Source organism: Stegostoma tigrinum, chromosome 13 (assembly GCF_030684315.1).
Source record: "Stegostoma tigrinum isolate sSteTig4 chromosome 13, sSteTig4.hap1, whole genome shotgun sequence".
Classification (NCBI taxonomy): domain Eukaryota; kingdom Metazoa; phylum Chordata; class Chondrichthyes; order Orectolobiformes; family Stegostomatidae; genus Stegostoma; species Stegostoma tigrinum.
The window spans coordinates 37,199,383-37,211,427 of NC_081366.1; the positions used below are offsets into that span (position 1 = coordinate 37,199,383).

The 12,045-nt window shown below is 39.1% G+C and overlaps 1 protein-coding gene across 2 annotated transcripts in view; it reads right to left on the minus strand.

Moving 5' to 3' along the window:
• The window catches only part of LOC125458172 (glutamine--fructose-6-phosphate aminotransferase [isomerizing] 2-like), an 84,963-nt gene that overhangs the window by 18,648 nt on the left and 54,270 nt on the right, over positions 1–12,045 (minus strand). For both annotated transcript variants that reach the window (XM_048543139.2, XM_059650686.1), the window contains exons 10-14: positions 10,069–10,232; positions 8,249–8,344; positions 8,031–8,128; positions 4,083–4,203; positions 3,687–3,844 (exon numbers count right to left, since the gene is read on the minus strand). In XM_048543139.2, the coding sequence (XP_048399096.2) occupies positions 3,687–3,844; positions 4,083–4,203; positions 8,031–8,128; positions 8,249–8,344; positions 10,069–10,232 (637 nt within the window). The remainder of the gene's footprint in view (positions 1–3,686; positions 3,845–4,082; positions 4,204–8,030; positions 8,129–8,248; positions 8,345–10,068; positions 10,233–12,045) is intronic.

Below are 12,045 nucleotides of genomic sequence, written 5' to 3' on the forward strand. Positions count from 1 at the left end.
AATAACCAACGCCAGACCAATGAGGGCTTCAACTGTTCACTCAATAATTTTGTTTTTTCATTAGTGTTTCTTATTGTGTTAATCCTCATTACAGGTTTGAAAATATGAGAATATCATTAACAGAAACTTTTGGAGTGGAAAAAGAGAAGGTCAGTTAATTTCTAGGATTTACAGAATGGCTAGTTTTTTTTTAATCTCTGTTTTCTTCTTTCTTTGAAATACTTTATTTCAGACGGAAAGACACTGAGCTGAATTCTCCCTAAATTTAGTTGTGTCAGTTTTGGGGAGTTTTGTAAAGGATTTCTCTGTTGAGTTTTCTTGCATGGTTTTATGCTGCTGTCTTCAGTACCTCAGTACCATATCATCACTCTTGCACTATCTCATGCTCTTCTCAAGCTTCTGGAAGGCTTAATGTTGGGAGACTGCATTTAAACTTAATCCAATCTGAAAATGACCTGGGTAACAGCTCAGGATCTTGTAAAGTGATGACCTCTACCCTTGGCCTCCGCATCGTCTTAACAGCAATGTTCATCTTATTAATATAATTTATAACTGGTTGCTATCATAAAACAAACTGCATCTTGTTTAAGAGCCTCTTTTTGAAAGGTTCACTTGGTGGCAGCAAATTATACCAAGCACAAACTGAAAGTAGTTGATATTGCAATGCAAACAACATGGTAGCAGGAGTTCCAGAGGACTGGAGGATGGTTATTGTTGTGTCTTCATTTAAGAAAGGCTGTAAGGAAAAGCCCAGGAACTATATACTGGTGAGTCTGACATCAGTAATGGGTAAGTTGAAGGAGGGGATTCTGAAAGATAGGATTTACATGCATTTGGAGAGGCAAGGACTGATTACAGATAGTCAGCATGGCTTTGTGCATGGAAAATCAAGTCTCACAAACTTGATTGAGTTTTTTGAGGACATAAAAACGATTGATGAAGGCAGAGCAATTGTCTACAAGGACTTTAGTAGAAGGTTTTGCATGGTGGGCTAATTAGTCTGAGTGGAGATTGCACATTCTCCCTGTGTCGGTGTTGGTTTTTTTCTGGATGCTCCAGTATCCTCCCACAATCCAAAGACGTGCAGGATAGGTGAATTGGCGATGCTAAATTGCCCATACTGTCTAGGATAGGGTAGGGGGTTGGTTTGGGTGGGATGTTCTTTGAAGGATTAGTGTAGATTCAATGGGCCAAATGGCCTGCTTCCATACTGTAGGGATTCTGTGAAAATTGGCTTGACGATAGAAGACATAAGTGGTGGTGGAAGGTTGCTTTTTTAAGCTGGAAGCCTGTACCAGCTGTGTTTTGCAGGGATCAGTGCTGAGTCCGCTGTTGTCTGTCATTTATATAAAAGATTTGGATGAGAATTTAGGAGGTATGGTTAGTAAGTTTGTGGATGACATCAAAATTGATTGTACAGCCAACAGGGAAGAAGGTTATCTAAGATTATAAAGGGATCTTGATGCACTGGGCTGGTGGGTTGAGGAGTGGTAGATGAATGTTAATTTGGATAAATACGAGGTATTGCATTTTGGTAAAACAAACAAGAGCAGGATTTATATGGTTAATGATAGGGTCTTGGGTAGTAGTGTTGCACAGAGAGACCTAGGGGTTCAGGTACATATTTCTTTGAAAGTTGCTTGACAGAGAGACAGAGTGGTTAAGAAGGTTTTAGCATGGTTACATTCATTGCTCAGACCATTGAGTTGGAACGTCACGTTGAGGTTTACAGATGTTGATCAGGCCATTTTTGGACTACTGTGTACAATTCTGGTCAACCTGCTATAGGAAGGATATTATTAAATTGGAGAGAGTTCATAAAAGATTTACCAGGATGGTGTGGGACTGGAGGGGTTTCACTATAGGGAGAGGCTGGACAGGCTGAGGCTTTATCACTGGAGCATTAAAGTTTGAGGGGTGAAATTACGAGGTTTATAAAATCATGAAGGGCACAGATAACACGAAGAGCAAAGGTCTTTTCCGTAAGGTGGAAGAGTTCAAAACTAGTGGGCATATTTTTAAGGTGAGAAAAGAAAGGATTTAAATGGGACCTGAGGGGCAATTCTTTCACACAGAGATAGTAGGAGCTGCCGATGCTGGAGAATCTGAGATAACACGGTGTGAAGCTGGATGAAAACAGCAGGCCAAGCAGCATCAGAGGAGCAGGAAAGCTTGATGGATCCGCCTCCCCCATCTCCCTATTTATTTCAGAATCCCTTTCCCTCCCCCATTTCTGAAAAAGGATCCCGACACGAAACGTCAAGCTTTCCTGCTCGGCCTGCTGTGTTCGTCCAGCTTCACACCGTGTTATCTCTTTCACACAGAGGGTGGTTTGTATGTGGAGTAAACTGCCAGAGGAAGTGTTCAATGCAGTTTCCGTTACAACATTTAAAAGATATTTCAGTTGGTACACAAATAGGAAAGGCTTACATGGATATGGACCAGGTGCAGGAAAGTGGGACTAGATTAGTTTTGGGAAACTTGGTCAGTATGACGAGTTGGACAAAACGGTCTGTTTCCATGCTTTGTGACTCTATGATTCGATAACAGTGAGTATTCCAGTGGACCCAAGATCAGAGATTTCCAGTGTACCTAAGAGCAGTACTGCACATGTATAGCTTTAAATACTTTAAAGTTACTGGAGTAGGCCATTCAACCCCTTGAGCCTGCTCCGTTATTCAATAACATCATAGCTGATCTGACATGCCTCATGTCCACTTTCCTGCTCTTTTTCATAAGCCTTGATCCCCTTAATGATCAGGAATCTATCTCAACCTCTCAATAAGAACAGGGACTGTACCCCTACAGCTATCTGTAGCTAGGAGTTCCAAAGAGTCACAACTCTCTGAGAGAAGAAATTCCTCCTCATCTCAGTCTTAAATTGGCACCCCTTTATTTTAAGCCAAAACTGCTGGTCCTAGATTCTCCAGTGAGGGAAAATATCCGCTTAGCTTTTACCCTGTCAGGGCCTTTAAGAATCCTATACATTTCAATGAGATCTCCTCTCATTCTTTTCAGTTGGAATCAGTACAATCTCAACCCATCTAATCATTGCTCAGAAGACAATCCCATCAGACCATCCAAGCAAACCTTGCCTCCAATGAAATTATATCTTAAATAAGGGTATCAAAACTGCTCACAGTATACCAGATGTGATCACACGACTACCTTGTATGGTTGCGATAAGACTACTATTCCCTGGTATGTGTCTTCTCTGCAAACTCTGAACAGTGCAGGATGAAAATTTTCAACTTCTTGTCCCCTTTTAGCAATGTTTAAGTTCTGCATGGCCAAGCAATTTACAACTGTACACCTGAAAGCAGTGTTCATCAAGATACAGTAGTAGAGATAATATCAATGGAAAATACACTGCTTTTGTTAAATCTGACCACTGTCCAAAGTTAGCTCAATTTTTAAGAATCTATGCTTATAACTCTGTTTTTGGAAAATACACCACCTGGCACAAAAAAAATTATATAATTTAAAGTTTGGAGCAGTAGTTATGGAAATTCAGATGGTTTTAAAAAACGACTTCCTTGGTAAAACTGATTTTACCACACTTCTGTAGGCAATGCAAAACTAAAAGTAGACAATAATGGATTGTTTAAACAACCAGAAATTGCTAAAGTATTCAAACAATTAATACAAGGTTATATTGTATATTTTTAAAGAAAGAACTCATTAACCTTTGTGCTCGCCACTCCAATTTCAGGTCCAGCATTAAGATGGATTCCACAATCAGTTTCTCGGGAAATAGAGCTTCCAACCGTATTGGTGATGCCAATAGTCAAAGCACCATGATCCTTACAGTAATGTAGTGCCATGAGAGTATCTGCAGTTTCACCTGTTAATTTGAAATGGATATAAAATTGTATTATTTAACAATCAGTTTTGTTCAATTCAAATCACTTGAATTGCAGTAATGTCATTAATTTATCTTCTGCTGTTCAATGATTAGTTTGAGATATTTTTTCAGAACTGCAGAAAGGATATAGTCCTCAAAATTGCATGCAGTTGTAAAATTATCAAAGATATAACAAGACACCAGACATAGACTTCCCAAAATGTGTTTGAATACACACCTGACTGGCTAATAAAAAAGCAGACATCATCTCTAAAAACTGGAGTACTTCTGTCCAAGAAATCACTGGCAAGCTCAACCATCACTGGCATTTCAGTCAGTTCTTCCAATACTTGACGTGTCTAAATTGAACAAGAATATTGGACATAATAATCAAACTGAATGTAAGAGTCTACATGGCTACATGCAAGTTACCCCCTAATTTTGTTTTGTAGTATCTAGACAAGGTTTTTAAGTGGAACAAAAATACAAGTTGCTGGAAAAGCTCAGCAGGTCTGGCAGCATCTGTGAAAAAAAATCAGAGTTAACATTTTGGCTCCAGTGACCCTTCATCAGAACTGTTCTGAGGAAGAGTCACTGGGCCTGTTAACTTTGATTTTTCTTCACAAATGCTGCCAGACCAGCTGAGCTTTTCCAGAAACTTCTGTTTTTGTCCGTGATTTTCAGCATCCACAATTTGCATTAACTGATTTGGCCTGATTTATGCAGGGCTGCCCATGAACCAGGGCTGCAATTCATGTGGCTGAGAGAACTTTCAGATTTGTGAACTAATCTATAACTATTCACAACCGCATCTGTACCTGTGCATATTTTAAATCAGTTTTATTTTTCAGTATTCTAGAATCATTCATGGGTTTTGAAGGATGAGAATTAAACTCCACATACAACATGGAATGCACAGAACTGAAGTACAGAAGTAGGCCATTTTGTTGCTGGTTGAATTTTGGCTAGAATATTAGGAGACATCGATTTTTTTACATTGGATAATGTTGTGAGATCTTTTACATCCATGTATTAGTCAGATGGAGCTTTGGCCTAATGCCTCTCTGTGGGTTTTTATGGCTAATAATCATAAGACATGAATGAAGTAACAAATTTTCCTGAAACCTAGCAAAGCTTGACAATCGACCCTATGGATCTCTAATCAGAAATGCAACAAGGTCAGCTTGTAAATGGGCTTGTATGGTATTTTTAGAGCCTAGCCAAATCATGAAAATGTTTTTGGGGAAATAAATATGACATATAGATCACAGGCTTTCTTATGTGGATAGTAGAGGCAACTATGGATGTGTGTGAATGGATCTCATTGACTATATAGTTGACTAAGAGGCAGCAAGTAGGTGTTACAAACATTGTGATCCACTCTTGTTTATCAAGAATGTGATGAAAGGGGTTGTTAACAGAGTTATCAGCAGGACATTTGCTCTCTGATGCTCAGTTTGGGTTCTACCAGGGCCACTCAGCTCCTCACTTCATTACAGGCTTGGTTTAAACATCGATAGTAGAGCTAAACTCCAGAAATGAGGTGAGGGTTACAGCACTATACATCTCAGCAAGATTTTACACAGTATGACATTAAAGTATCCCAGCAAAATTACTGCCAATGTGAATCAGGGGGAAGCCTCTTCAGTGATTGGAGTCTGCCCAAACACAAAGAAAGATGGTTTAATGGAAGTCAATCAACCGAGTCCTTGAACATTGCTACAGGAGTTCCTCAACGTAGTGTCCTTGGACCAACCATCAATTACTTCATCAATGACCTTTCCTCCATCAGAAGAGGGGATGGGGATAATGAAGTTTGCCAATGATTGCGCATTAGCTGAGATTCAAATTATAACACAGTCCACGTCTGCATGTAGCAAGACCTGGACAATAGCCAGTCTTAGTTTAATAAGTGGAAAGTGACTTTTCCACCACACAAGTGTCAGGCAATAACCAATTCTAACAAGAAGAACTAACCATTGACCCTTCAGATTCAAAGGCTTTCCTGTTGCTGAATCCTCACATCCTGGGATAGAATCACTTACTAGAAACTGAATGGAGCAGCCATATCAATATAATAACTGCAACAGGTTGGAGGTTGAAAATTCTGTGGCACATATCTCACCTCCTGTTTCCCTACAGCCTGTTTACTTTTCGCAGGACACAAATCAGGAGTGTGATGGAATAATCCTGGATAAATACTGCTTCAACAACATTAAAAAAGCTTAACACTATTCAAGACAAAGGAAACTGTTTGATTTGAATCTATTTAACACTTTCAACATTCTTTTGCTGCATCATCCACAAAGGCAGTAGTGCGTACCATCTTCAAGGTGCATTGCAGCAATTCACCCAGGCTTCTTCAACAGCCCCATCCAATCCAGTGACCTCTACCACTTAGAAGTACAAGAGCAGCATATGCAGGAGACCAAAACCACCTGTCGATTGAGCCATGGTGACTCGGAACTATAGTACTGTTTCTTCACCATCATGGGGTCAATACCCTAGAAGTCCATTCTTAACAGCTCTGCAGATTTGATTATATCACATAGCCTGCAGTGGTTCAAGAGGTAGCTCACCACCTCCTTCTTAAAGGCAATTTAGGATGTGTAATAAAAGCTTGTCTAACCAGTAAGCCCCACATCCCATGAACAAAAAAATTTGGTTTTCCTTCCATTACTCCAAACAGGAAATGCAGGTACAGCAATAGACAATATTTTAAAAGCAATTTCTAGGTATTCTGTCCCTCCCAACCTGTACTTGTGGAATGTGGTAGAAACTGTGACCACATTGCAGCAGTGCCTGGAAAGGCACAGGACATTGCTTACTTCTGCTGGCGTTACAAGGTGCTGTAGTGGCAGGAATGCCCTCAGCGTGAAAGTTAGCTGCCAGATTTCTTTCCAGCTCAGAACTACCAATTTGGCAAAAGAAATTTACATTAAATCAGTCCTTCTTAAGTAGATGTTTTAACAATTTCCTTCAACTAATCTCAAACAAATTTTTGTGTATCAGTCTTCCCACCCGACAATCTTTTTAATGATGCTGTTCCTAACATCAAAAGTGTGAATAAGGAAGGCATGTAGTGAGGATTAATACATAATTAGGATAAGCTTTTAAATTCTGGAAAGGATCAAATACAATGAATGAGCAGTCTTTCCAATTGAATCATCACTGTACTGAAAAGCAGAACTTCTGTGCAGTAAGTGAAACTTTTTTTTGAGATTCTGGCTTCTTTGATAAAATACCTCTGAAAAATAACACTCCAAACAGTTCTGAGTACTTCATCCAGTCTTTAAAGAGCCCTGTTTGAAATTAGAATTAGAATTAGAATGAGGTTTTATTGTCATATATACTCACTTGAGCACAGTTTATAAAGTTGCTACTTACAGTGCCATCTTAGATACAAAGGCACCAGGGTACAGGATCTTAGGAATAAATTAGAAAAATAAGGAAATAAAAGGTTCAGCGTTTCAGTCCTTCATACCATCTTAAGTATCAGGTACCCAGGTACAAAATCTTAGGAATAAAGCAGAAAAGCAAAGACATAATTATGGAATTAATGGAGCTCATGAGATTATTCTAATTTTTATTTCAAAGTTCCAGATGGAGTTCTATAACAAGCGTAAGTTTTGTATATCCAAGAGCTATTCTTACATGTTTTAAGAGGACATGTTGTCCACTTATTTACAGCTTGCATATAGGCTTTGGATGCCCAAAGGGAAACCTAAATTACTCAATTATCAATTCTATGCGAAATAAAAACCGAAAGAACTGTGGATGCTATAAATCAGAAACGAAAACAGAAATTGCTGGAAAAACTCAGCAGGTCTGGCAGCATCTGTGAAGAGAAATCAAAGTTAACATTTTGGGTCCAGTGACCCTTCTTCAGAACTGAAAGGTCACTGGGCCCAAAACGTTAACTCTGATCAATTTTTTGTAGTTGATAAGTTGTTTATTGCTAGAAATGGGCAATAAAAGTTGCCTTAGAGCGTTAAATATTTGGTTAAGTGATGTCAAGTATAAGACTTTTTTTTAAGGTGGGAGAGAAGAATTGAAAAATGAACTAAATTTTATGAGCTAATGGAATAAATCTGAAACAGTGTTCTGAAAGATAGTGTGCTGAAAGGCAGCTGCACCTTAAGATTTTGAAAAAGTGCAAAGCATCATGTTGAATATTCAAACTTACTGCAACTGCAGAATGGTAACTAGTTCCACAGCCAATCAAAAGCAAGCGCCTGCACCTTTTTATGTCTTTGAGGTGGTCTTTCAATCCACCCAGTTTAACTGTTTAAAGAAAATCATGAAACACAAGAGATCTTCATTTGTTAGAAATGGTGCATTCAACATCAGTTGACAAGTTAACCAATAATTATGAAAGTGGCTTTTGGTTCAAGAATACAATACCTGTGCTTGTTTCAAAGTTTACTCTTCCTCGCAAAGTATTAACAACAGATTCTGGTTGCTCAAAAATTTCTTTCTGCATGAACGTACTGAAGTTACCTGCATCAAAAAAAATGAATGTGCTGATACACTAATACACTTGAAAATTGACACATTAATAAATGTTTAAAACATTCAAATCAACTGTCCAATTTACAGCTCATAAATGATAATATAATAATTTATTATTTACAAAGAGCTGCAGGTCATCCTCAATCTAGCAGAGGATATAAAGATCAAGCAAATAGGACTGAGAAATTTAAGGAAATAATTTAAGTGTAGCTGAACACGAGTGTACATAAAAATTGTAGGGAAAATAAAGATTTATCCACTTCTTCAGTAATATCCTAATTGGAATCTGTACCTAGAAAATTACTCAACAACTCCAAGTTCACCAGCATTTTATTTAATCATTTATTAAGCCACAGATTTCATAGAATCCCTACAGTTTGGAAACAGGCCATTCAGCCCAACAGGTCCACACCACCCCTCTGAAGATCATCCCACCAAGACCCGTTCCCCTAACTCTGCACTTTCCATGTCTAACACACCTAACTAAACATCCCTGGTCACCATGGACAATTTAGCATGGCCAATCCACCTACCCTGGACATCTTCGGACTGTGGGAGGAAACTGGAGCACCTGGAGGAAACCCACACAAACACAGGGAGAATGTGTAAACTCCACACAGACAGTTGCCTGAGGCTGGAATTGAACTGGGTCCCTGGTGCTGTGAGGCAGCTGTGCTAACTACTGAAACACCGTGCCGCCCAACAAGCCACATTGGATGAATAAATTCCCTTCCTTTTGTAATTTAAAAAACCAGAAAATGCTGCACAAAATCAATCGCTCTAGAAGCTTCTGTGGAGAAAGAAACAGAGTTAACAATTTAACTTCTGGACCTGTTGTCAGAACCCAATACCCTCCTTTGACACCTACAAGATAATGAAAAGTTAACAATGTGTATGATGCAAATTTATGGATGCATTCTAAAGACACACAAAGTACAGACAAAAATTTAGGCTCAGAAAAACATTAGAGGGAAAAAGCTACCAGATCAGAATAGTAAAAAAAATTGAAAAATTGGTATGAGAATACTAAAAGTACAAAAGAAATAGGGAGACAAAGGGACATAGGTACAGAGACGTAAGACATGGTTCTCAAAAACGCTACAAATTCAAGTTGATTTTACTTGCCAAAAATTGCAAAGAACTGTAGATGCTGGAAATCAGAAACAAAAACAGAAATTGCTGGCAAAACTCAGCAAATGAAGAGAAATCAGAGTCAATGTTTCAGGTCTATTGACCCTTCTCCAGAACTTTCAATATTCTGATGCCTTCAACATAATGAAAAGTTAACAATGTCCATGATGCACGAAGTTCTGAGGAATTCCAGCAATTTCTGTTTTTGATTTTACTTGAAATGGGTTTCTACTACTTTATGCAGTGAAATAAATTTCGGGTCTAAATGGCTAATGGTGGAATCTGATGCCTTAAAGACTATTCCTAAGGAAAGCATTATTACTATCTTAGTGATATGTGTAATATGCATATTTCAGCATTACAACATGAAAAGAAACCCAAGGAATTCTTGTTAAGTACATTAGTGATCCACATAAAATACTGGCAGATTTCATTGACTGATGTACGCAAAGATGAATTTTTTTTGACTTGTCAGCAGGGGAAAAGGAGGTCAGCTATGTTCATATATACTGTAACACATCTACAGATGTCTGCTGATTGGTTTTAACTGGGGTGCATATTGACTTTTAAATTCCTCTCACCTTTCATTATTTGATGCAATTCCATTTGCAGTGTGTGTATGGCTCTTGATGTTAAATCACTGACTGATCTTTCAATACGGTGAATGGAAAGGCAACCATTAGCCACTGCAGCAACATCATCATCTTCCAAAAATATGACTTTGTTTGTATGCTCAATGATTGCGCTGTTGAAGGATTATTAAATATTATTGCAATTACTTAATAGGGACAGTTATATGTTCAAATAACAGCATAATTGTAAAAACAAAATATGCACTGCACTACAGTTATAAGTTAATTCTTGCATATGTGTATTGCAGGAATTGATATTTTTAAACTTTATCAAGTTAATATTTTTTAATTCACTCGTGGAATGTGGGCACCATTGGCCAGCCAGCATTTATTGCTCATTCCTAGCTCAAAGAATCATACATTCCATATAACGCAGAAACAGGCCATTCAGCCCAACAAGTTCACACTGCCCCTCCAAAGACCAGCCCACCCAGACCTATACTCCCACCCTTTCCCTGTAATCCTGCAGTTGACCTTGAGAAGCTGGCAGCCAGCTGCCTTCTTAAACTGCTGCAGTCCACTTGCTGTAAGTAGACCACAGTGCCCTTAGGGAGGGAATTTCAGGATTTTGACCTAGTGATAGTGAAGGAATGATGATATATTTCCAAGCCAAATGGTGAGTGGCTTGGAAGAGAACTTGCAGATGGTGGGGTTACCATGTATTTGCTTCCCTTGTTCTTCTAGACAGAAGCCGTAGTGGGTTTGTCTCAGGATCTTTGGTCAATCCCTGCAGTGCATTTTGTAGCTACTGCACACCGCTGCTACTGAAGGTCAGTGGTGAAGTGAATGGATGCTTTTGGATGTGGTGCCAATCAAATGGGCTGCTTTGTTCTGGATGGTGTCAAGCTTTTTGAATGTTGTTTGAGCTACAGCCATCCAGGCAAGTGAAGAGTATTCCATCACACAGCTGAATTGTACCTTGCAGATGGTGGTCAAGCTTTGGGGAGTCAGGAAGTGATTTACTTGCCACAGTATTCCAGCCTCTGACATGCTGTTGTAACCACTGTATTTATGTGGCAGGTCCACTTGAGTTTCTGGTCAATGGTAACCTCCTGGATGTTGATAGTTCCGGATTCAATGATGGTAACATCACTAAATGTCAAGAGGCAGTGATTAGATTGTCTTTTATTCGAGATGGTCATTGCCTGGTATTTTTGTGGCACGAATGTTACTTGCCATTTGTCAGCCCAAGCCTGGATATTGTCCAGATTCTGTGTCATTTGAACATGGATTGCTTCAGCATCTGAGGAGTCGTGAATGGTGCCGAACATTATGTAATCATTGGCGATCATCCTCACTTCTGATCATCTGATGGAGGGAAGGTCATTGATGAAGCAGCTGAAGATGGTTGGGCCTAGAACACTACCCTGAGGAACGCCTGCAGAGATGTCCTGGAGCTGAGATGACTGGCCTCCAATGAACACAACCATCTTCCTCCATGCCATATATGTCTAAATCTAAAAAGTCTATTCCAGATATGACTTCATGTTTTCCTCAGTATAGCACAAGAGCAAGACACCTTTCTTGATAGTAGCTACTGCAATTTCAGTGTTACAAAGCATGCTGAGATATTTTACTACATTAAAGGTACTACGTAAATGCAGGTTGTTTCATGAAACTAATCAATAAAAACGTTGTTTGCTTAATAAATAACCAAGAAAACAGGAGCAGGGATGCATTGTTGCGGTTATTCAAGGCCTTGGTGAGGCCACACCTAGAATATCTTGTACAGTTTTAGTCTCCTTTTCTGAAAAAGGATGCGCTTGCTCTCAAGGGAGTGCAGCGAAGGTCTACCAGGCTGATTCCAGGGATGGTGGCTCTGACATGTGAGGAGAGATTGACTAGGTTGGGATGATTTTTACTTGAGCTCAGACGAATGAGGGGGTAATCTCAGAGACTTATGAGACGTTTCTTCACCCAAATAGT